Source organism: Coregonus clupeaformis, unplaced genomic scaffold (assembly GCF_020615455.1).
Source record: "Coregonus clupeaformis isolate EN_2021a unplaced genomic scaffold, ASM2061545v1 scaf0169, whole genome shotgun sequence".
NCBI lineage: Eukaryota > Metazoa > Chordata > Actinopteri > Salmoniformes > Salmonidae > Coregonus > Coregonus clupeaformis.
The window spans coordinates 582,318-608,819 of NW_025533624.1; the positions used below are offsets into that span (position 1 = coordinate 582,318).

At 43.9% G+C, this 26,502-nt stretch overlaps 1 protein-coding gene across 1 annotated transcript in view; it reads right to left on the reverse strand.

Moving 5' to 3' along the window:
- The window catches only part of LOC123483956 (neuron navigator 3-like), a 59,100-nt gene extending 33,100 nt beyond the window's left edge, over nucleotides 1-26,000 (reverse strand). The window contains exons 1-13 of the mRNA XM_045213896.1: nucleotides 25,904-26,000; nucleotides 16,300-16,426; nucleotides 15,154-15,442; nucleotides 13,635-14,361; nucleotides 11,917-12,357; nucleotides 11,077-11,118; nucleotides 7,436-7,593; nucleotides 6,451-6,639; nucleotides 5,062-5,114; nucleotides 3,820-3,840; nucleotides 3,207-3,230; nucleotides 2,084-2,107; nucleotides 1,758-1,835 (exon numbers count right to left, since the gene is read on the reverse strand). Of these exons, the coding sequence (XP_045069831.1) occupies nucleotides 1,758-1,835; nucleotides 2,084-2,107; nucleotides 3,207-3,230; nucleotides 3,820-3,840; nucleotides 5,062-5,114; nucleotides 6,451-6,639; nucleotides 7,436-7,593; nucleotides 11,077-11,118; nucleotides 11,917-12,357; nucleotides 13,635-14,361; nucleotides 15,154-15,349 (1,953 nt within the window). The 5' untranslated portion in view covers nucleotides 15,350-15,442; nucleotides 16,300-16,426; nucleotides 25,904-26,000. The remainder of the gene's footprint in view (nucleotides 1-1,757; nucleotides 1,836-2,083; nucleotides 2,108-3,206; nucleotides 3,231-3,819; nucleotides 3,841-5,061; nucleotides 5,115-6,450; nucleotides 6,640-7,435; nucleotides 7,594-11,076; nucleotides 11,119-11,916; nucleotides 12,358-13,634; nucleotides 14,362-15,153; nucleotides 15,443-16,299; nucleotides 16,427-25,903) is intronic.
- Between the last annotated feature and the right edge of the window lie 502 nt (nucleotides 26,001-26,502).

Here is a 26,502-nt window from a genome sequence, read left to right on the forward strand (position 1 = left end):
GGAATGGACCAAAATTCACCCAACTTATTGTGGGAAGCTTGTGGAAGGCTCCTGAAAGGTTTGACCCAAGTTAAACAATTTAATTGAGTGTATGTAAACATCTGACCCACTGGGAATGTGATTAAAGAAAAAAAAGCTGAAATAAATAATTCTCTCTACTATTATTCTGACATTTGACATTCTTAAAATAAAGTGGTGATCCTAACTGACCTAAGACAGGGAATTTTTACTAGGATTAAATGTCAGGAATTGTGAAAAACTGAGTTTAAATGTATTTGGCTAAGGTGTATGTAAACTTCCGACTTCAACTGTATGTATGTATGTGTATATATATATATATATATATATACACATACATATACACTGAGTGCACACATTAGGAACACCTGCTCTTTCCATGACATAGACTAACCAGGTGAAAGCTATGATCCCTTATTGATGTCACTTGTTACCAAATTCACTTCAATCACTGTAGATGAAGGGGAGGAGACAGGTTAAAGCCTTGAGACAACTGACACATGGATTGTGTATATGTGCCATTCAGAGGGTGAATGGGCAAGACAAGATCGTCTCAGATGATCCCGCAGGTGAAGAAGCCGGATGTGGCGGTCCTGGGCTGGCTTGGTTACACATGGTCTGCGGTTTGACGTACTGCTAAATTCTCTAAAACGATGTTGGAGGCAGTGTATGGTAGATAAATGAACATTCAATTCTCTGGCAACAGCTTTGGTGGACATTCCTACAGTCAGCATGCCAATTGCACGCTCCCTCAAAACTTGAGACATCTATGGCATTGTGTTGTGTGACAAAACTGCACATTTTAGAGTGGCCTTTTATTGTCCCCAGCACAAGGTGCACTTGTGTAATGATCATGCTGTTTAATCAACTTCTTGATATGCCACACCTGTCAGGTGGATGGATTATCTTGGCAAAGGAAAACGCCCACTAACAGGGATGCAAACAAATGTGTGCACAAAATTTGAGAGAAATAAGCTTTTTGTGCGTATGGAAAATATCTGGGATCTTTTATTTCAGCTCATGAAACATTCGACCAACACTGTTCCGTTTATATTTTTGTTCAGTATATATACACAAAAGCATCTAAAAAAAGCTTTCTCATAAATTAAACATTGCAACTTTTCTACAAAGACATCTGGGGTCTGTGTGAGTCACACAGTGAACAGAAAAGCTAGTTGGAAGTTTCTTGGCAGTGTGGTGCCTTAGTGCCTAGAGATGTAGAACTCAGCGATCAAAGCCAGAGACCCTGGTGAAGACCCTGTCAGCCTCGCACTTGATCATACGCTTTATGCAGGGCCCAGCACTGAGAGAGACACAGGCTTTGACAGGCTTTGGGTTCTCAGGGTTCTCTCTCACTCTGTACAATACACTTCCTCCCTCCAAACTGGGCTCACTAGCTCCCTCTTTCCTCTCTCTCTCTCCATCTCTCTGTTTTGTTGAATCTGCATGTTCTTGCTAGACTGCCGGATGAGGCCCGCTTCGCAGGACAATTCCCGGTAAACAAGCCGCCTATTCGAGCCGTGTTCAGAAAAAACAACAACCCAACATTTCATCAGAAGCTTCAGAAACCTTTGAGTCAGAGAGAGAAAGGAAATTACTGGGCGTCTAGACTGATTTACATTCAAGGGTTTGGCAAAGGCAGAGTTTCCCCCCTAACCTTTCTGACAGGCTAGGATGCAAATGAACCACGAGGCAGACGTTTTGACTGCTCGGTGTGTGTTGAAGTAAGAGGCACTTACATTGGCAGACAGCTGAGACGTGAGGGTCGCAACCTTTTCCTGGGAGGCGTCCAGCTCTCGCCGCAGCTTCCTGATTTGCTGTTTGGGTGGGGAAAAAATTAAATATTACCATGACGATCACGTCTCTCCTAAAAAACCAGGACTGATTGAAAATACACCAGAGCATGCCTATCTTCTGATTCCATCCCTTTACAAGCAAATCCAAATCTGGTGTATCAGCTGCCTTGTAAACATCCATTTGAAAACATTGATGTAAAGTCTCTGTCTCACTGCCACAGCATAAAACAATGGGGTGAATGTAAGTGTGAAGGTAAATGTGGGATTACCGTGGTATTTTGGCCTGTTTGACCCTTGATTGAAAAGAGAAGAATACAATTAACTCTATGATGCATGCTTAGTCCAAACAGAAGATATGGTGAGAGAGAGGTCTGTTATGATGACGAAAAAGCAGCATGTTTCCTCACGGTTAGCAGTTTAAACACTTAGCCAATAAGGCATAAGGCAATCTCTCACACATTAACAACAGTACAGTCTTGGACAAATTAGCCAATAAAAGGAAAAAAGTGCAAAAGCACCTAAACACATTAGGGTAGTTGTCACTTTGGTAACACTTTCTCGAAACCTGACTGGTATAATGCATTTTAAAAATACATTAAAAAGGCTGAAACATGGTTCTAATAAGTAATAAAGCATTATACCTGTGGGCTTTAACTAAAATGTTAATGTATGGTTCAAACAGAAACATAAAGTAAAAAATGAACTGAAATAAAAGCCAGTGATAACTGAATAGGGTGTGAACTGAAACCAAAGAGTAGAATAAAGGGTGTATTAATGATGTTTGTCCATGACTGTCAGTATGACGTGTGGTAAAGATAATGTTAAAGTGCTGTTTGGTTATATTCATATGGCTGGTTGTTTAAAAGACTGGCCCATGTCAAGCAATGCACCATAGGGTCAAAGAGATCTGACTTGGACACCAGGTCTAAGGTTATATACACAGATTTATGCTCAGGTCCGTCACTGATAGACCACAACCTGATTTTGGATGAAGTGGATACATATATCACTGCTCGTACTTTGATTGTTATCTTTCATTATGGAGATCTGACCAGACCAGACCAGACAGACCAGACCAACCGACAGACCAGAGAGACCAGAGACAGACAGACAGACAGACAGAGACAGACAGGACAGACCAGACCAGCCTGACAGACCAGACCGACAGACAGACCAGAGAGACCAGAGAGACAGACAGACCAGACAGACCAGACCAGAGAGACAGACAGACAGACCAGACAGACAGACAGACAGACAGACCAGATAGACCAGAGAGAACAGAGAGACAGACAGACAGACCAGAGAGACAGATAGACAACCAGACCAGACAGACAGAACAGAGAGACAGACAGACCAGAGACATTTCGTCCCCCACAAAGCCAAGCCTCTTACCTCAGAATGTGCCTTTTCCTCTGTCTGTTTGGGAGAGAAGACATGTCATTAAGATGTGCAGGAATAAACCACGTTGTATGAACAATGATTCACTCCTGACAGCTTCTTTATGAATGCAATAATCAAATGAATACCCATTGTCATAATGAGTAGATCATTGGGGTTTAGCTTTTGATCGAGAATGATGCAGGAGCCAAAAGGCCATAAATGACGCCAGTAAGTGAAAGCAAATGCAAAGGCAGGTCTTGATGCATCAAATCAAATCGTATTGGTCACATACACATATTTAGTAGATGTTATTGCGGTTGTAGCGAAATCGTTGACTGTGGTGTCATCTCTCAAGTCAGGTCAGACTGTATTAAGAACTTACACAACTTTTTATTTTGGCCGTTCAAGTAATATGTAATCGATGTGGCAGGGAGAAGTAACATAATACATTGTATGAATGTATTACAATATATACACTGGTAACATTGGTTGTTTTCTTCACACCAACCAAAAACCTGTGTGAACATCTGCCACATTCAACCAGCATCAGACCATGTGGTGGGCATACAAACACGTTGTCTGTGTGGTGTGGAGAGATCATAGCTGACAGCATCATAGTCTTTACCTTGGCCAGAAAGGAAAGAACCTGGAAGTAAGAAAACGTGGGTTCAAGCTGCGGCAATGGGAAACCATGGCAACTCAACACTTTGCACTGCCCTGAAAACAGGGTGCTGAACTTTTGTGTATGCCAAGCATTCTCATTGGTTATCATCTATGGCCTTTTGATTTACATCTATATGTTTTGTCTACCTTTATAATGTTAGGCTGAATGATTGGCGTTGTAATGACTTTGGGAAAATGTGTCATGATACTTTTATCATAGTGTTCTTAGTGTGAGATTTTAATCAAATTGCTCTTTATCAGTTGTGTTTATCAGGGTCGTGTTCATTAGGGCGCATCGCAGCAAAACGCTTTGCAACAGAAAACAAGCGTTTCTCATAGGATAGGTTGAAATAGTACCTCCCCGTTTCACAACGTTTTGTGCCTACTGAACACGCCCCAGGTGTTGAGTGATAACAGATGAGATAAAACAAAACTGATGACCAGATAATGCCAAAGATGAGAAGAAATGATAAAATAGCAAACAGAAAAGTATAGGATCAAATTCAAATCATAACTGACATAACTATTATAGTAATGGAAACAAATAAACATTAAATTAAAACTAAAATATTAAAATATTAACACAATCAAACATCAACACAATGAAATGAGGAATAAACAATAACTGCTTGTTGTCTTGCTGCCCCAATAGGAATACTTTCAAAACAAGTCTCTTAAATCAGTGAAAGTCTAAACTCGTCTCGAGGCCTTTCTAGAACTTTCTGCTGGGGAGGAAAGAGGTGTAGAGAGCCAGTAATCGATTCTCTTCCTCAACTGATCTGCCTTCTCATTGAGTTTGACTGCAGCTGGAGTGTTGCCTGTTGCAAAAAAAACTATCCACACCTTCACCAAGCTTGAATTAGCCTAAATCACCTTGGATGCACTGCTAAAATATATAAAAAATAATGATATTTACCCATTTATATACCTATTTATTATTGAAGAATGTAAGTTATAAAGTGCAACTGTTCTACCTCATCATAACCCAAAATATGTTTAAACATATTACTCTGATTTCATGGACTCTGTCCTTGCATCCATAACTCCAGCCTTAGCTTTATAGCAAAAAAATGACATATTGTCTCCTAAAATAATTCTAGGCTAATGACAATCAACCGACACCACACACACTACCCATGGCAGCCATAAGCATGTTTGCCTAAATGTTTGTTTGTGTGTGTTGGGAGAAAACAATGCTACTTACCGCAGAGTACAGGGAGGAGGTGCTGGAGACCAGCGACAGTGAGGATCCATGGACTAGAGATAGAGAGAAAGAGAGAGGAGAGAGAGGGGAGAGATAGAGGAGAGAGAGGGGGGAGAGAGAGGGGAGAGAGATAGAGTAGAGAGAGGGGAGAGATACAGAAGAGAGAGGGGAGAGATAGGGGAGAGATAGAGAAGAGAGAGAGGAGAGAGAGATAGAGGAGAGAGAGGGGAGAGAGAGGGGAGAGAGAGGAGAGAGAGGAGAGAGAGGGGAGAGATAGAGAGGAGAGATAGAGGAGAGAGAGGGGGGTAGAGAGAGGAGAGAGAGGGGAGAGATAGAGGAGAGAGAGGGGAGAGAGATAGAGGAGAGAGAGGTGAGAGATAGAGGGGAGAGATAGAAGAGAGAGATAGAGCAGAGAGAGGGGAGAGAGATAGAGGAGAGAGAGGGGAGAGATAGAGGAGAGAGAGGGGAGAGAGAGAGAGGGGAGAGATTAAGGAGAGATAGAGGAGAGAGATAGAGGAGAGAGAGGGGAGAGATAGAGGAGAGAGGGGAGAGATAGAGGAGAGAGAGGGGAGAGATAGAGGAGAGAGAGGGGAGAGAGAGAGAGAAGAGAGAGGTGAGAGATAGAGGGGAGAGATAGAGGAGAGAGATGGAGAGAGATAGAGGAGAGAGAGGGGAGAGATAGAGGAGAGAATGGGAGAGAGAGAGGGGAGAGATAGAGGAGAGGGGAAAGAGAGAGGAGAGAGAGGGGAGAGATAGAGGAGAGATAGAGGAGAGAGATAGAGGAGAAAGAGGGGAGAGAGATAGAGGAGAGAGAGGGAAAGGGAGGAATTAAGAACATAACCTGTGGTCCTGTAATGGTACACCACAAATAGCCCCATCTCGTCTGCATGTAAAACTACCATATTCTAATGGCATGTGTGTGGCTGTGTACTAATGAAGTATTCGTTTGGATAATTCAATAAAAGGCCCTAGTCAATGACTAGTAACATTACTTTCAAGTGGCACTGTCACGTTACCAAAATGTTGACTGAAACACCAACCTCTTTAAAAAGAGAAGCAGATAAAAGCTGGGTTCCTAGTCTGGTGCATTTTCAGCTTCAGTCTGAGAGCTCAACCCTGACTATCACTTATTCTTGGTCTAAGCAGAGTGTCCCACAGACAAGTTATTTATATATATATATATATATATATATATATATATATATATATATATATATAATATTAATATATGCCATTAAGCAGACTACTGTAAGTCACTTTTTATCCAAAGTAGTACTTGTATACATTATTGTATGGGTGGCACCAGCGGGAATCAGAAACCCACGATCCTGGCGTTGCTAGCATCCTGCTCTACCAACTGAGCCATATAGGACCACAGTCTGGGCCTACCTTCGTCGGTGCTGTCCCTGAAGGAGCCAGAGCGGCTCATGCCCCGGGGTCTGTCCTCCAGAGAGGTGGCGCTGCCCCCCAGGTGGGCTTCTCCATACAGGTCAAAGGAGTCCTGGGCAGGGATGCTGTTGGATCGACTCATACTGCTGGGTCCTGGCAGGTTGTAGGCTGACAGGTTGGTGGGGCTCACTGGGAGAGAAAACACATACGCACACGCACGCACGCACGCACGCACGCGCACGCCCACACACACACACACCACACACACACACACACACACACACACATCATACACTGACATATTCTACCTCATCAATAATTGGTATCTTTTTCTGTGTTGTCCTCCAGATGAACAGACATCAATAGTGTATATGAAGCTGGATGACTCTAGTATGATATGATTATAGTAAAATGACACCGCTTTGATGGTGGTGGTTGGAGTAGTGATATTTGGAGTTGTGATATTTGGAGTAGTGCTTACTCAGGTTGGAGTAGTGATATTTGGAGTAGTGATATTTGGAGTAGTGCTATTTGGAGTAGTGATATTTGGAGTAGTGCTATTTGGAGTAGTGATATTTGGAGTAGTGCTATTTGGAGTAGTGCTATTTGGAGTAGTGATATTTGGAGTAGTGATATTTGGAGTAGTGGTATTTGGTGTTGGGCTTACACAGGTTGGAGTAGTGGTATTTGGAGTAGGGCTTATGCAAGTTGTAGTAGTGGTATTTGGAGTAGTGGTATTTGGAGTTGGGCTTACACAGGTTGGAGTAGTGGTATTTGGAGTAGGGCTTACACAGGTTGGAGTAGTGGTATTTGGAGTAGGGCTTACACAGGTTGGAGTAGTGGTATTTGGAGTAGGGCTTACGCAGGTTGGAGTAGTGGTCTTTGGAGTAGTGGTATTTGGAGTAGTGCTTACGCAGTTTGGAGTAGTGGTATTTGGAGTAGTGCTTACGCAGGTTGGAGTAGTGGTATTTGGAGTAGTGCTTACGCAGGTTGGAGTAGTGGTATTTGCCGGTGCTTGTGCATGCGACTCCAGTGGGAGAGAGAGGGGACTGACTCCCCGTGTCCTGTAGCCCCCCAGTGGAATGAGAGCGCAGCCACTCCTTCCCTTCCTCATGGGACGTCTGTCTGGACGAGGGAGGGTACCTAGAGAGGACATGGTATACGTCAACTAGTGGCACCACTGATTCAACATGGCATCTATTGAACCATGCACCTGCATTATCCACATATCATGATCACATGACCAGAGTGTGGTGACAAATATATTAACTAACTCATGCATAGTTATGTACGTACACACAGTGCTTGACTTGGACTGAAATAGGTTCCGGTACTCTGTTTATATATACAGTGGGGAGAACAAGTATTTGATACACTGCCGATTTTGCAGGTTTTCCTACTTACAAAGCATGTAGAGGTCTGTAATTTTTATCATAGGTACACTTCAACTGTGAGAGACGGAATCTAAAACAAAAATCCAGAAAATCACATTGTATGATTTTTTAGTAATTAATTTGCATTTTATTGCATGACATAAGTATTTGATACATCAGAAAAGCAGAACTTAATATTTGGTACAGAAACCTTTGTTTGCAATTACAGAGATCATACGTTTCCTGTAGGTCTTGACAAGGTTTGCACACACTGCAGCAGGGATTTTGGCCCACTCCTCCATACAGACCTTCTCCAGATCCTTCAGGTTTAGGGGGCTGTCGCTGGGCAATACGGACTTTCAGCTCCCTCCAAAGATTTTCTATTGGGTTCAGGTCTGGAGACTGGCTAGGCCACTCCAGGACCATGAGATGCTTCTTACGGAGCCACTCCTTAGTTGCCCTGGCTGTGTGTTTCGGGTCGTTGTCATGCTGGAAGACCCAGCCACGACCCATCTTCAATGCTCTTACTGAGGGAAGGAGGTTGTTGGCCAAGATCTCGCGATACATGGCCCCAGCATCCCCAAAGAATGATGTTTCCACATCCATGCTTCACGGTTGGGATGGTGTTCTTGGGGTTGTACTCATCCTTCTTATTCCTCCAAACACGGCGAATGGAGTTTAGACGAAAAAGCTCTATTTTTGTCTCATCAGACCACATGACCTTCTCCCATTCCTCCTCTGGATCATCCAGATGGTCATTGGCAAACTTCAGACGGGCCTGGACATGCGCTGGCTTGAGCAGGGGGACCTTGCGTGCGCTGCAGGATTTTAATCCATGACGGCGTAGTGTGTTACTAATGATTTTCTTTGAGACTGTGGTCCCAGCTCTCTTCAGGTCATTGACCAGGTCCTGCCGTGTAGTTCTGGGCTGATCCCTCACCTTCCTCATGATCATTGATGCCCCACAAGGTGAGATCTTGCATGGAGCCCCCAGACCGAGGGTGATTGACCGTCATCTTGAACTTCTTCCATTTTCTAATAATTGCGCCAACAGTTGTTGCCTTCTCACCAAGCTGCTTGCCTATTGTCCTGTAGCCCATCCCAGCCTTGTGCAGGTCTACAATTTTATCCCTGATGTCCTTACACAGCTCTCTGGTCTTGGCCATTGTGGAGAGGTTGGAGTCTGTTTGATTGAGTGTGTGAACAGGTGTCTTTTATACAGGTAACGAGTTCAAACAGGTGCAGTTAATACAGGTAATGAGTGGAGAACAGGAGGGTTTCTTAAAGAAAAACTAACAGGTCTGTGAGAGCCGGAATTCTTACTGGTTGGTAGGTGATCAAATACTTATGTCATGCAATAAAATGCAAATACATTTCTTAAAAATCATACAATGTGATTTTCTGGATTTTTGTTTTAGATTCCGTCTCTCACAGTTGAAGTGTACCTATGATAAAAATTACAGACCTCTACATGCTTTGTAAGTAGGAAAACCTGCAAAATCGGCAGTGTATCAAATACTTGTTCTCCCCACTGTAGGTGCCGGAACGCCACAATATTTATAAGTCAATATTCTAAAAGAGGTGCTGGATCTCAAGCAGTATAGCATTGGAGGAAGGTGGCAGAGTTCTGGTGTGTTCCGGGCCCAAGTCGAGCACTGCGGACACAGACACACACACATGCATCCACCCACACACAGTCACGGCCAACCATCCACCTATGTGCAAGCATGCACGCACACCCACACACATGATCAAAGACACTGGGTTTACACACGGTCAAAGACACTGACAGTCTTTGCTCTCCTCATCTCTAGCGGTTCCTAGCGGGGGGAAGTGTTATCTAAGTGCTTGATAGGCAGCCATATTTAATCCTTAAAGGAAGATAATTGAGTTCATGCTGATCCTTTCAACACTGAAGCTCATAACAGACCTCTGTTCTGTCTGTCATTCTAATACCCAACTCTGAATTCTTTCAGACAAAGAAAGGTACACTGATTGACATCTAATGCCAGTAAAGGGTACTGAATGATTTATAATGTGCAGGCGTCTGCATGTTCAACTTCAAATCAAATTGTCTATTTTGCACATAATTGTCCATTGATTTTGAATTCCACTTGGAGTTCAAAGAGGAGAAAATGCTTCAATCAGAGTATGTTTTGAAGTCTGCTTAATGTGCATTTAAAACTGAGCATTGGATGCATGAATATCATGGCCATTTAGCTATTCTCTGCCTTGAAAAAATGCAATTTGTTGCTTTGAATCCCTCTGGGCTCGAAAACAAAGGCAGGGGCAAGAAATACAACCCACTACTAAACTTCTCAGTGGCTTCTGAGATCAATAGAAATAAACTTCTAAAGGGAAAATGACTCCACGCCTGCTGTGAAATAAAACTTATTTCCTTTTAACTGTACTTTCTGTGTTCTCAAACATCCCCTTAGCATTACACGTGGTGAATTATAAAAAGTTGCAGAACTCCTACTGAATGTAGAGATTCACTCTCTATTGCAGTCTAATAAAGAGCAGACAGAGTAATCGGGTAGAAAAAGCCATTTGTTGCATGGCGGTGTGATGGGGTTGCATCCCAAATGGCACCATATTCCATAGTGCACTTATTTTGAGAAGAGCCTTATGGACCCAGGTCAAAGGTAGGACATTATATATTGGGAATAGGGTGCCATTTGGGACGCAGCCAGGGTATCTTTCTAGTGTTGAGGGTCTGGACACGATTTCAGTCATTAGATAGGGTAATGGAAACAACTTGATTTAAAATGGATGCCCTGCCTTACCCCTACAGTCAATGAGGATGAAAAAAAGCACAAAAAGAGCCTGGATATAGCTATTCAGAGTTCACTAGACTACATGGGATCTTTTACTTCAGACACCTGTAATCTGTGAGGAACTGTAGTGTCGAGAGGCACAACAGTTACTAAGTCTACCTCTAGAAAATTATACTTCAACAGGATTTGTACAGCTATTGAAGCCTTTCATGAGGTGAAACTAAATTGTCACTCCCATAAATATTTGCAATTTTCAATGTGCCAAACCCTCAAACCCTCATCGGCTAAATCTCCTAAAAGAAATGTCACACAAAATGTTAAATGTCATTATGCAACACTGCTTTCCTACAACAACATGTCATTAGACACAAAGGTGATTTTGGCAGTTAGAAAGACATGTCTGAATGAAATGTGAGAATGAATGAAAAGACAAAAGAGGGAAACCCCAAAAGGACAACACATGAGTGATGAGTTACCTCAGGCCCTTTTTGGGGAGTGTGTTTCTGTCAAGAGGCATGCTGTTAAGACACAGAGAACGAAAACATTAGAATTACCTACAGGTGTAGAATCTTAATTTGATCACCCAGTTGTTGCACAGCAGGAAATGCAAACTTGTAGTGTATTTGAGGTTTGAAAAGGCTACTTAAAAGTTTGTAATTTCCACTTTGTTGAAGGATTATTTTCCTGCTGTGAAAAACGGGTCAAATTAAGATCCTACATCTATAAGAACACATATTGAGATAGATTCAATTCACATCTATTGATTGATAGAACACACACATTTTCTAAGGTGAGAATGCTTAAGGACAATCACTACAATGGGCAATGTTACCTGAGACATACGACTAAAAGAAACAGACATTCGGAGAGCACACATTAAACGTAACATTTTGGTTAGATTGATACTCTCCATCTAAACAACAATCTGTGAATGAAGGAAATGTTACAAACCACTATGACAACAGTGATCTATACTGAAACGATAAGATGAGCATGAAGTTGTATTCCATACATACAGTCTACAAGTCAATTTTCAAAGTGTCTGTACATTGATGGCTGTGTATCAGAGATTGCTGATGTGATGAGATATAGGAGGACGGGCTCATTGTAATGGCTGGAATGGAATTAATGGAACGGAGTGAAACACGTAGATTCCCTGTGTTTGATGTGTTTGATATCGTTCCCTTCATTCCATTCCAACCATTCCAATATCTCTTCCCATCAGCCACTACTGATGTGCATGTTACACCCGCTGGCCTGAAACAAACTGCCCCCAGGAAACTAATGGAGTTACAATGTTCTACATTGGGACTCACCCCTCAGAGAGCGTGGACTTGACGCTGGCCGTGCGGGTGACTTTGGGGCCGTGGTGGTGCCCCAGCAGCAGGTCGATGGACTCGGAGCTGGTGTGCAGACTGGTCATGCTCTGGCAGCTCAGTGTGTCCTTACTGCCAGAGCATGCCGACGAGCTGCTGAGGTTGGTGGGCCAGGGGCGGGCGTTAGAGGGCAGCGAGAGGCCTGACGCCGGGCTGGAGGCAGGCGAGTCCATGCTCAGGTCTGGGGCCTTGCCATAAAGCGGGCTGCTAGCCCCACTCTGCCCGCCTGCGCTGCCCAGGCTCCCCGTGCCCGAGGAGGGCGAGTCCAGGCTAGCTTGGCGTGCCAATGTGCCATGAGGGCTGCCCAACGCAGAGGGGCACTTGCCTGAGTCGGGTGTGCCTGGGGTACTGGCCTTGCTACTGGCTTTGGTGCCAAACAACCTGGCAGAGAGAGAAACAAATGTCTCCATTCACTTACAGACTATCTATGGCAATCATGATCCCCTCAAAGACTGATCTAACTCAGTCTCTAGGTTGAGAACTAGGTTGTTTGATATAGAACAGTAATATATTTATTTGATTACACCAAGGAAATATGAGCTTGGGAAAAGTTAGAATTCCGCTCAACACTGCCCCTCCCCTATCTTCATCCCCTCTAGCAAATATCTCATAAGCCTACCATATTATTTTTCAGATAGACACTATGAAGAAGTACACCTTTCCTACTGCCTCCGCTAGACTATGTCTACATCCCAAATGGCACCCTATTCCTTATATTGTGCACTACTTAGTACACTACTTTGGACCAGAGCCCTATGGGAATAGGGTGCCAGTTGAGAAGCAATCTCAGCCGGAGCTCTCAGTGATTTGCATTCAGACAGCTGTGGTATCAGCATTGCCCCATTTCCATTCCGTGCATGTGATCAGCCAATCTGTCTGTCTGGTCACTCAGCAACACATATGTTGTTCACAGGTCCTTCCTGTCATGTCTGACGTGGGGCTGCCATCAAACGGGCTATCAATTAATAGGTGACTCTCTCTAAGGGGTAAACGCACAAATCAAAAACGCACTCTGCGCCTCGACAGGTCGGACGGCACGGCCGTGTCCGGACACGCCTTGTGAGCGCACCTAACTATTGAGACAGGTTCGCGAGCGGAATAGCTTTCTTCCTGTCAGCTATAATCAAGTCCAGTGAATCAGTTTAGCCTGACTTGAATGGCAAATCATCTAATGTTCATCTTGAGAGAAATGCCGTCAGTGTCTGTGATGACATCTACCGAACAGCAGGGGGCAACCTTTGCCTCCCCGGCTCTGAAGCCCAATGAACAAACTCAGACCAATGTTTCTGTGCTGGAATGATTTAGTGTCTAATGTTCATTTTATAGTTATTACCTAAAAAATATATAAATATATGAGACTTCGGAATGATAACTCTGCGCCGCTTCAGAGAAGAGGTGAAACTCTGCCTCTAATTCTGACAGCACCAAGAACACCTCTATCTATCAGTAACATCTTGAAGCTGAGAAACAACATTGCACCTCACAGACAACACTTCATTATTCTGTGGTGGCCTCGAGCATGCCGTCGGTGAGCGTACCGAGGGAACAACAAGCTACCCTCCACCTTTATAACAGAGATGAAAAATGGCAGCTGCTTGGCTATGTTTTCAAGCTCTTCTATGAGTGCAGGGGAAACCAAGTGAGCATTGTTGACTGACCTGCGGAAGGTAGGCGAGGCGATGTCCGGGTACTTGGACCCTGGTTGCCTGAGGCCAGACTGGCCCGTGGAGGTGGGGTTGGCCTTGGGGGAGGTGGATAAACCTGCTGGGTCCTGGTCCGACACGGCCACTTTCTCCTTGTCCGTCTGGTTGATGGTGATGGGGATAGGGCTGGAGCGCCCCGAGCCCACCTTCCCAGCGTCCCTCCGCTTGGCCCCCGTGGCGCCCCCCCCTCCTCCAGCCGACTTGCCGTTGACGTTGGAATCGATGCTGCTGGAACTGGAGCGGTGGCCGCTCCGCCCCACCACCCCCCCGCTGGAGGACTTGGCCGGCCGGGGCAGAGAGCGGTACTGGAGGGGCACCTTGGAGCCTCCGCAGCCCATCAGCACCCCATCGTCCTGGGGCTGGGAGCCGTCCAGGCTGGTCTTGCGGCCTCCGCTGATCCCTGTCCCCTTGCCTATAGCTGAAGACTTGGGCACCTTCCCCAGGGTGGCGGAGCCGCTGGCCAGGGTGGCACCACTGGACGTGATGAGGGCACCGGAGGGGGGGCTGGCCATCTTTTTATAGCCGAACGACCCAGTGGTGGGGGGGCGGGCGATGCCCGATGGTGGTTTCTTGCCCTCGTCGCCACTGCTCTTGCCAGCGTCGGAGGGCGAGCGCTGGATGCCAGTGGAGGTCTTGGAGGGGGCCTTGCACTTCTCTGAGGCCTTTGCGTCATCAGTTTTACCTGTCGATACGAAGGCCAGTCATTAACAAGCTGGCAAACACCTTGCCCTCTGCAAACTGCTGGGTACTGAATAATTTAGCTAGGACCTCGCAGCTTATTTGTAAATAACAGGACTCATCTTCGACATCACCTGCAGGGCTACAAGGCAGGTGTGGTCAAATGACTTTACATTTGGCTAACATTTTACAACTCTTTTCACAAAGCTCAGCTAAAATAGAAAGCCACACTAATCCAAACATAAGAAGACTTGCTGAGCAAACCAAACACGATGGAGAAAAAGCTAAAGTAAAACGGAGAAACGCCAAACATTACCGAGGGCCTCAAAGGGCAACGGCACTGGTTTCTTAATGACTAATCTGATTGGCCGAAATCTTTGACCCTGTTATCTAATCAATGTCAAACTGGAACACATCACCAACTGAAACTCATTGATCAATTAAGCTAGGATGGACATTTCCTGGACTTCATATCAACCAGACAGGCAGTTTGACTGAATTAATGACCAGTCGGAAAATTATCTACATCACCATCAATCCTCAGTTAGACATGGGCCCTGTTCAAATAGGTCAGAAATACATCCTTCCTACCTTCCTTGAAGTAATCACAGATCTGAATCGGTTGGATTGGTGAACATAATATGGTGGTAACTTTGGAAACACCTATCCAATCACTTATAGATCTGTGCTCACCTCAAGGAAACAAGGAAGGATGGATTTCTAAAGTATTCAAACAGGGCCATGGTAGAAAGAAATAAGCGAGCTCCGAAGTAGATAGAAGTAGGGCGGGTCCTACCAGGGGTTTTGAGGGTGGTGCTGGTGCCTTTGGTTCGGGGGGGCGTGATGCCCACCTGGGCGGTCATACCCCTCCTCCAGGAGCCAGTCTGGGACATGGGCAGGCCCGTCTTCTGCCCGTGATCCTCGCCGCACTGCCCCGCTGGCGAGGAGGAAGAGGAGGAGGAAGAAGGCTTCCACTTTGAACCGGGCTCCATGCTGACATCCAGCTCCTCGTCCACCTTCTTCAGATCTTCAGCTCCGGCCCAGCTGCTGCTGACCTCCTGCTCCACATGCTGGAGTGTGTCCCCCTAGGTCAGTCACACACACACACCTTTATTTTACTATCCTTGTGGGGACCAACACATTTATTCCCATTCAGAATCCTATTTTCCCTAACCCCTAACCCTAACCCCTAACTCCTAACCCCTAATTCCTAACCCCTGATTCCTAACCCTTAATCCCTAACCCCTAACTCCTAACCCCTAACCCTAACCCCTAACTCCTAACCCCTAACTCCTAACCCATAACTCCTAACCCCTAATTCCTAATCCCTAACTCCTAACCCCTAACTCCTAACCCCTAAGCCTAAAATAGCCTTTTTCCTTGTTTTAATATCCTTATGAGGACTTCTGGTCCCCACAAAGATAGTAAAACAAAACCACACACACACACACACACACACACACCATACAGTATGAGTAAGCCACCTGACAGATGGTGAACCCTCCCTCACTAGCCACACCAACAGTCTCTTAAGAGATCAATCTGTTGAGGTTTCCACAAGGCAAACATACTTGGCTATTTTTACCATGCTCCCTGAACACTGCACAAGGAGTGGGTTCCGCTGTACATTTCCATTGGCTTGCTCTCTTGAAAGCCAAGGAAAACTAAGTAAATAGCTTCATTTCCAGACTACAGTGATATACCTCATTGTTGCACATACAAAAAAAGAATGGCAGACATGTCCCTGTTTTAATTGAAGCAAGTGCAAAGACAGTGGTGCTTCAGTATCATTACTCATAGTTAGTTCAATGTCTGGAAGCATGGATATTCTCTCTTCTTGTTCATTTCCAAGAGAATAAACAGGAGATAGGCTCCTACCCTATGGGTCGTTCTGGCTCGGACAAGCCTACTTCATTCATTTACACTCCATGGTACACTGTACCTGGGATGCCTTGTTCTTGCGTGGTGACGATGTGACGGCGGGGTAGGTGGGCGTGTTCAGATCGTCTGTGCTGACGTTGTCTACAGTGTCACTGAGACCGCTGCTGACCGAACTGCTGTCATCCCAACTACGAGAGAGAGAGAAAGAGGGAGCGGGAGAGAGGGAGAGAGAGGGGGGGGGGGTCAGAGATGAGTGATAAAGACAGAAGCCATCCATCTTCCTACCATATCAATCTTTCATTCCATTTTGTCATCCCTCCACTAATACCAACTCTCCTCTCCTCCACCCTTCCAGTACCTTCAGGTAAACTCAGAAATGTGTATCTCCGCACTGTGTAAAATATAAACCCTATCCAACCTGCAGGTAATGCACTCGGCACACTGATGTAGGGTGAAGTTGCCCTAGACGCTGATCTTGGGTCAGTTTTGCATTTCCCGACTAATGGTTAACTTAATTATTGGTGGAGGGGAAGGTGATCCTAGATCTGTACCTAGGGGAAACTTCACCACGAGGCGCACTATGCATTGTACCTGGAGCCAGGCGATATGCCGGAAACAAGCAATCTCTGTTGTGGTGGGGTGATTCGCTCAATTTCCAATCACCTCCTCTCTCCACCACTGCCGTTGATCATTTATCCTCTCTAATTAGTACATTGAGTGGCGGTGGCCCTTTAAATCTTCATTAGGCTATTGATTTCTGGGTCTTTTTTTTTTTTTTGGATCCTGGGATAATTTCTCAACAAATCAAATCACATTTATTTATAAAGCCCTTTTTACATCAAAAGATGTCACAAAGGGCTTACGCAGAAACCCTGGCTAAAACCCCAAACAGCAAGCAATGCAGATGTAGAAGGAAAAACTCCCTAGAAAGGCAGGAACCTAGGAAGAAACTTACAGAGGAACCAGGCTCTGAGGGGTGGCCAGTCCTCTTCTGGCTGTGCCGGGTGGAGATTATAAGAGTATATGGCCATTAAGGTCAGATTGTTCTTCAAGATGTTCAAACGTTCATAGATGACCAGCAGGGTCAAAACATTACTGTATATGGGATGTATGGATCATGACTATATATGGGATGTATGGATCATGACTGTATATGGGATGTATGGATAATGACTGTATATGGGATGTATAGATCATGACTGTATATGGGATGTATGGATCATGACTATATATGGGATGTATGGATCATGACTGTGTATGGGATGTATGGATCATGACTGTATATGGGATGTATGGATCATGACTGTATATGGGATGTATGGATCATGACTGTATATGGGATGTATGGATCATGACTATATATGGGATCTATGGATCATGACTATAAATGGGATGTATGGATCATGACTATATATGGGATGTATGGATCATGACTGTATATGGGATGTATGGATCATGACTGTATATGGGATGTATGGATCATGACTATATATGGGATGTATGGATCATGACTGTATATGGGATGTATGGATCATGACTGTATATGGGATGTATGGATCATGGCTGTATATGGGATGTATGGATCATGTTAGCATTACATCATTGGGTGGTTTTCACCTTGTTATTATCAGACCTGGGTTCAAATACTATTTAAAATCTTTCAAATACTTTGAGCATATGTTTGAGCCTGGCCGGAGTGCGGGTGGGTGGGTTTTTCAGTTTTGCAACTATTCTATCGGTTCCATTGCGTCAGGCAAGCGGAATCAAGCCCAGATAAAGTATTTGAAATTACTTTAAATAGTATTTGAACACTGGTCTGGTTATTATGCAGGTGATGTACCCAGAAGCCCTAAACAAAGGCCATATGGTTCAACCAGTGATCATTTCTGCACACATGTTTAATTACCACAGCTCCAGAGATTGGGGATCTCCAGGAATATGTTTCAGTCATGTCCAATCCCATTTTCTCCTATCACACCTAATAAATCACCCTCAATAATAATGCATTAGTTCTCTCTCCCTCTGAGGCTCACGCACGCGTGCACACACACACACACACACACACACACACACACACACACACACACACACACACACACACACACACACACACACACACACACACTTATTCATATGTGACTGAGCAACTGTCCTCTACCACATATGGGAGATGACATTACCAAGTTGACAGATCAGAGATGACATCCAATTCCTTAGAAAATTTAATCAGTTCTCATTGCTAGGATAGTTTGCTAATTACATTTTTGTCACGTGAACATTCATTCTGACATCTATAATTCATCCAAGACAAAGATGAAACCCAAAGACAGGCTCAAAATTTGAAAATAATGAGTTGTATGAAAGGCCCACAATGGGTGTTGGGAGAGATGTGTGGGTGTTCCTCTGAAAGATATAACAGTGTGGACGTGCACGGGTGCGTTCTCCCTAGAAAATATGTCCTTATTGATTTTTCCAGCCTCTTTCGTGCTTTTCAAGGGCTTGAAAGCTATTCATATCAGCATTGGATAACACCAAGCATTTAAATATCAAGTTCACAGTTGGTTATACAATAATACAAATCATTCCCTTTTGCAACACTAACAGGGAGTGTCTGTTAAGAAGACAGGGATATTGCTAACAGAGTAGGAAAGGTATTGTTCATAGCACTATTTACTTACTGTACTGTATGTAGAGTTGGAAACAATTTCAATTTGAGCAAAAGTTTGAAATGTACAAATGGAATCCCTGACATTTAATGGGAATTCTTAGCTCCTCCATCTTTTTGGAATATAGGTATCTGAACAAATAAATGGAAACTATAAATTGCCTATGGCCTGTGTCTGGAATGGATCCCATTTCACGATAACCAATTTCTCATTTGCCATATGTAATTTATCATTCTGCCATTTCCCCAAACTCTATTATTAGGAGGAAGTCTCAATGATGACTGTGCCCAGGCTGAGTGATTGAATCATCATGTGTGAAGATGCAGATCTTCACTAGAAACATTTACTCACTTCTTCAATGTTTTAATTGATGTTGGTATTGATTGTTCGCTTCAAGGGGCCTAGATGTTATTTTCATAATACATTCTCTACGATATTACAAGCATACTATCATCTACATCTCTACAGTTGATTAATTGTGTTTAGGTTGAGAATGTTGTAGGTGGTAATTGGTCACACCCCTCGTTAAGTCCTGATTCAGGACAGGTGCTTAGTGGCATCGGTTAAACGGCATCAGTTGAGCTGAGACTTTCCACTGAGTATGTTTACATGCACACTAATAATTCAATAACAAACTGATTATGGCAATAGTATGGCATTAATCATGTAAACACCTTACTCTGATTATCTTAATCAGCGTAAGGTCATAATCCAAGTAAGCAGCATACTCTGATTAAATCACCTAGATTTTTTTGCAATCTTTCTAATTATTAGGTATTCACAATCTGAGTATTCACAATAATCACAGTATTGTGTGAAGGTAGACGTACCCATTGTCTGGGACAGAAATGTATGGGGCTTCTATGTAGCTAAGCTATCAAGCTAGTTTCATCCCATTGCTTTTACACATTAAAAGCCTGGATGTATTTACATCAAATCAATCAGAGTGGTTACTTTGTGAACAAGCCATTTCAAAGATCATAAGCTACTCTAACATCAAACGTGTAATTGTAATTTCACCACAAGAGCTGCACTGATCTCAAACAAAAGTCAAATGGTGCTTAAAGTGAAAATGGCTATGCATCTTTTCCCCAATAGGATTCTACAAAGACACGGAAATCGATAGCCTCTTATCTTAAGTGGCCCATGGCGACGCCACAACCTTGCCTGGAAGTTGTTACACTGAGCTTCAGCATCCAAAGCACTTGTGGTGGCTGACAGTGACTTTCCACTCCCAGAATGCAACATGGAGAGATAAACTTCTGACTCGGCGATGATGGCACTCAGGATCAAGAATACACCCGGGGATAACACTTGAGTTTCCATAGTGACAGCAGCTTTTGTCAGGTCACATTGTCTTTCTACTTAGATGTGCCCCTCTGAAAATAAAGAAACCTGTCCTGTTCTTCCAGGGCCGGCTCCAGGCATAAGCAACATAAGCGGTCGTTTAGGGCCCCAGGCCGCTAGGGGGCCCCCAACACGTTTATAAACTCAGTCGGGGTCTCAACTTACTGTTGAGAGTTAGAATCGAAAAATACACAAGGTGCAAGTTCGAAATGAGGTTGTATGTCAGCAATTTTTCTGTTGCTATGTCAGTCACTGACATTCACTCAATAAGCCATGTCAGCTACCAATTTTTTGATTGGTAAAAATCTAGCCACCTATCTAAACTTGTAATAATCATGGCCGAATACCGACCGGTCACGCAGGGCACGTGCTCAGGGGACCTGACCTCCAGGGTGCCCCCATTGATTTTGTTAGTCACTCTCACTCAGATATCACTAACATGGCATAAGTCATGGCAAAATGTGTAGAATTGCAGGAAATTAGCTTTAAAACTGAAAGGAATCTCGCTAAGGGACTCTAAAAGGCTAGAGCTGGCCTTATGTTCTTCACAACTACAAAACCAACAGGGGGGAATGTGATGTCAATTTCCTAAACAGGAAGAGGGCAGACAGAGACACGTTTAAGGTTGCGTCCAAAATGGCACCCTATTCCCTAAATACTGCACTACTTGTACCACAGTAGATGCACTATAAGGGAATAGGGTGCCATTTGGGATGGATATAAGGATATAAATCCATCACCGTCTCAAGGGACTTGGTAGCTTACCAAAAGCACAGTTTTGGGAAGTGATGAGAGACCGGCCCTTAGATGATTTACGTCTCCTTTCTGATGATCAATACCTTTGGATTACTGCATAGGCAACTGGGCCAGAACACTAAGACAAAATAGAGCTCCTAAACTTTCAACAAACATTTCATACAGTACATACTATGCTACTAATAATATGATAAATACATTAGATAAATATGAAACATTTCATGAGATAAACACTATACTCCTGTACAGTTTAAAGATGGCTTTTGCTATAAACAGACAGCGAAGAGTCAATAGACAGAGGTTCTTTTAAGAGCGATGATCGTGCTTTATGCCCAATCTTAGACATCAAACTCCTGATCAATCTGTAAGGTGAGTCTTCTTTGAGAGAAGGCCAGACAAAGGAAAGACTCCCTTTAATCTGATATACTTTCAATTCCCCCCACCAAATCCATCACTTTTGATTACATCGACAGCAGCACTATCTATTTGGGATGATTGAGTAGAGAGGGGAGACTAATTTCCGGTGAAAATTGGGATACGGTGTATAAAAGCAATCCTTGCTTTTATACACCGTATCTCAATGTGAGTCAAAATCACAAAATGACAGGGATGGTTTTCAAGGAAATGGTATGAAAATGTTGTGAGATAGTCATCACTTGTTAGCTGTTAGTCAAGGCTGACTATCTATCCATGTGATACTGTTTGGATATCCAAATAGCTACTTCCTGATTCATAGCCTGTGTTACTATTGGCTGCCACACTAATGAGCAAAACTAAAACAGATGGCTGTTTATTAAAAACTCCACTGCCTTCAAATTATTTTCTAAAAGTGAGTAATTTGTCTCTCTCTCACTCTCGGCTGTGACACATTGGGTACAATTCCCTCTTCCCTCCTGCGGTGGTCTTCTTAACACAATGCTGATAATCCTCCCCTCCAAATAAATATTAATTAGTCTACAAAGTGCTGGGAAATAAGATTATAATTCTCTGCTATTTTCCACCCCAATTTGTCCCAGTTAGAACGTGTTGACTATCACAGAATTTCTCTACCATCCTCTTTTGTGGTGGTAAGTCAATCGCTTTAATTAAGTGACTGTCTCTAATGTGTAATTCAAAATGATTGTATTTGGCTAGAGGAAGGAGTAGTTAGGAAGACAAATAATACTTTACAAAAAGTGACCTATAAATCAAGCATTATGTTAGAAGGGACATTTCCTGATAACACATCTCAGAATAAAAGTGAGTTACTTAAACCGGGTATGATTACATTGTCAATACATTGTTATGAAGCACGTGAGGACAGGGGCGAATTCCTTGTTTATATTGATAAACGAATAGACCCACCCATGCACTACAGTAATACCTAATATACAGTTCAGGTAAAGTAACCCTACAGTACTACAGCACTACCTAAAGGTGTTCAACTCCTCTCCCTCCTCAGCCTAGCTTAGTGCAGCCTAGGCCAGACCAATAGAGTTTACAGGAGGACCCCGGAGGGCTGTCCTGAGAGCATGCCTGTATTGGCTGAATATTTAATAGTGGTGCATCCCTAGGCATCAGCTCCTGACAGAATCATCGGTGATGTCTCCTACAGGCAGCGAGTCTGTCCCTCAGAGCTGCGGATGGGCAACACAAGCTAGGGGCCTCTCCATATCTCTCGGGGCCCGGCCCCAGACAGTGCTCACAGCCCTGAAGCTGGATCAACACTAACAGCATAGGCAGTGTTTGAGTCTCAAGCTCTTCAATAAACAAGAACGTGTACACTACCGGTCAAAAGTTTTAGAACACCTACTCATTCAAGGGTTTTTCTTTATTTTTTACTATTTTCTACATTGTAGAATAATAGTGAAGACATCAAAACTATGAAATAACACATATGGAATCATGTAGTAACCAAAAAAGTGTTAAACAAATCAAAATATATTTTATATATGAGATTCTTCAAATAGACACCCTTTGCCTTGATGACAGCTTTGCACACTCTTGGCATTCTCTCAACCAGCTTCATGAGGTAGTCACCTGGAATGCATTTCAATTAACAGGTGTGCCTTCTTAAAAGTTAATTTGTGTCAGCCAATCAGTTGTGTTGTGACAAGGTAAGGGGGGTATACAGAAGATAGCCCTATTTGGTAAAAGACCAAGTCCATATTATGGCAAGAACATCTCAAATAAGCAAAGAGAAACGACAGCCCATCATTACTTTAAGACATGAAAGTCAATCAATACAGAGAATTTCAAGAACTTTGAACGTTTCTTAAAGTGCAGTCGCAAAAACCATCAAGTGCTATGATGAAACTGGCTCTCATGAGGACCGCCACAGGAATGGAAGACCCAGAGTTACCTCTGCTGCAGAGGATAAGTTCATTAGAGTTACCAGCCTCAGAAATTGCAGCCCAAATAAATGTTTCACAGAGTTCAAGTCACAGACACATCTCAACATCAACTGTTCAGAGGAGACTGTGTGAATCAGGCCTTCATGGTCGAATTGCTGCAAAGAAACCACTACTAAAGGACACCAATAATAAGAAGAGACCTGCTTGGGCCAAGAAACACGAGCAATGGACATTAGACCGGTGGAAATTTGTCCTTTGGTCTGGAGTCCAAATTGGAGATTTTTGGTTCCAACTGCCGTGTCTTTGTGAGACGCGTGTGGGTGAACGGATGATCTCCGCATGTGTAGTTCCCACCGTAAAGCATGGAGGAGGTGTTATGGTGTGGGGGTGCTTTGCTGGTGACACTGTCTGTGATTTATTTAGAATTCAAGGCACACTTAACCAGCATGGCTACCACAGCATTCTGCAGCGATACGCCATCCCATCTGGTTTGGGCTATCATTTGTTTTTCAACAGGACAATGACCCAACACACCTCTAGGCTGTGTAAGAGCTATTTTACCAAGAAGGAGAGTGATGGAGTGCTGCATCAGATAGCCTCCACAATCCCCCGATTGAGATGGTTTGGGATGAGTCAGACGGCAGAGTGAAGGAAAAGCAGCCAACAAGTGCTCAGCATATGTGGGAACTCCTTCAAGACTGTTGGAAAAGCATTCCAGGTGAAGCTGGTTGAGAGAATGCCAAGAGTGTGCAAAGCTGTCAGGGTGGCTATTTGAAGAATCTCAAATATATTTTGATTTGTTTAACAATATTTTGGTTACTACATGATTCCATATGTTTTTTCATAGTTTTGATGTCTTCAATATTATTCTACAATGTAGAAAATAGTAAAAATAAAGAAAAATCCTTGAATAAGTAGGGGTGTCCAAACTTTCGACTGGTACTATATATATATATAATATCCAGAAAATAAGCTTCAGGAAAGTTACAATACATACTGAAGACTCTGTTCAACTTCCTGTAAACCCAGAAGCCTTTTCTCTTGACACGTGCTAGATTTCCCTCAGGTTTAATAACAATGGCAGTGTCTAGTTAATACTGTGCATTGTGGCACGTACTTCCCTGTCACGTTCGTTGACACATGATGCGGACCAAGGCGCAGCGTGATAGGCGTACATTCTTTATTAAGTACACTCACGAACAAAAACAACAAACGATACGTGAAGTCCTGGGTTAAACACAAAACCTTTCGGAACAAGATCCCACAATACAAAAGTGCCAACAGGCTGCCTAAGTATGGTTTCCAATCAGAGACAACAAGAATCAGCTGCCTCTGATTGGGAACCACCCTGGCCAACATAGAAATACAACGATCTAGAACAGAAACCTAGAAAACTACAACATAGAAACTAACACCCTGACTCAACATAAAAGAGTCCACAGAGCCAGGGCGTGACATTCCCAAACAGAGAGTGCAATGAAACAGCTCCTCTCAACCATGCAAAACAGCAACTCATGCAATATTCAATGCTGTAAGTGTTGCTCGGCGAAGGGAGAAAAAAACCATACGATTTCAATGCTATTTGCAGCGTGTAGAACGGATGACTGTAAAGACTCTGTAATACAGAGATGGACAGAGGAATGGAATAATCAATGTATTTTCAGAAGAGTACCTTGTGGTGTTGTGTAGGTGTGACCGGCATTGACAGTAGCATGTGACCCTTTCTCTGAGGACTTCTTGTGTAACAGCGACCAAAACTCCCACACATCAGCCAGACTCACACAACACTCATTTCTCAACACAATGACAAGCAAATTCATCCATACAGTTCTTTCATTTGGAGTCTTCTGTAAATAAATGTTTATTTCTAAATGCAGCCACAGAGTATCTGTTGAGAGGTGGAGTTTGCCCTGAGGTGTTTTCATAAATGGTTTGTCTTTAATACTAAATTGAAAGTGACTACATATAATTTAAGGACATCATCACAGTTCCTTCAGAAGAATCCATAAAACGTTAGAGGACAACGCCAAAGAGCTAAACAGTCATTTTCAAGATGACACCCATTCGCTTAATACCATGAAATACACTCAGGATCAATTTGTGACACCAATTCCACCTCAAAACAAAGAGGTCAAAACGTTGAACACGGTTTAGAGCAGTGTAGGGTGATAGTGAAGTGTGAGACACACGTCGACGCCATAATGGAGCCGCTTTCAAAGAAACTGCCAAGTGCTCTAGGCGTGTTGATCTATCCTATAATCCTAGCCTAATGCTATTGAGCCCCGAGGCTCTCGCAATTACACATCAGAAAACATGCCGTGCCGTGCTAAATTACCCTAATCAATGTTTTCCCCCTCTCTTAACCAGCAAGCTCATCCAACTTAGCCCCTTGACTCTGAGAAAAGTCCCCAAAGCCAAACTGTAAACTGTCCCGTCAGTATAAGTCATACCCTACTGATCTGGGAGAGCACACCAAATGAACAGCAATCAATAGTGTGTGCGTGTGTGTGAGAGAAGAGGGTTGGGGGGGGTGAAGCGTTGGAGCCAGCTGACTCCCACTCACCTCTCTGGGAAGGATGGATTATGGCTGTCTGTTGTAGCCTGCCTGTTGTCAGGGACCGTCTGGCTGGCTGGCTGTGGCTCTCCTTCCCTGCCTGGCTCCTTCCCTGGCTGGCTGACTGACTACCGCGCCCTAGCTAGAGTCAGGAGCCCAGCCCACCTGCCCTGGCTGGCTGTTCAGCTAGCTGTGACACGACTGCACTCGGATAGTGACAGAGAGTGGAGGGACAGCTACCTCACCGCTTCGCACAACCCCTCCTCCCCTTCCTCTCCCTCTCTTCCCCTCCCTCCCGCCAGGATCCGCCTGCCACCCACTTAATCGCCAAGAGACGCCCCGCAGACCAATAAGAGCCAACGCTGGACCACGAGGGGTTAATTGCAGCAGGATGGAGAGAAAGGGGGATCAATCTAGTAGCCTCAGGATGAGAGACAACAACAGAACCCCTTCCCTGGATGAAGAGTGAGCAAACTGTGTGCTGTTAGTCTAAAAAGCCTTGACTGGAAATGAGCTCATGTATAATAGGTGAGGCTGGCAGGAATACAGGCAGGCAGGCTGTCTATATAGATTCAACTCTAGACATTATTCATAAGGCTCGTTTCCTA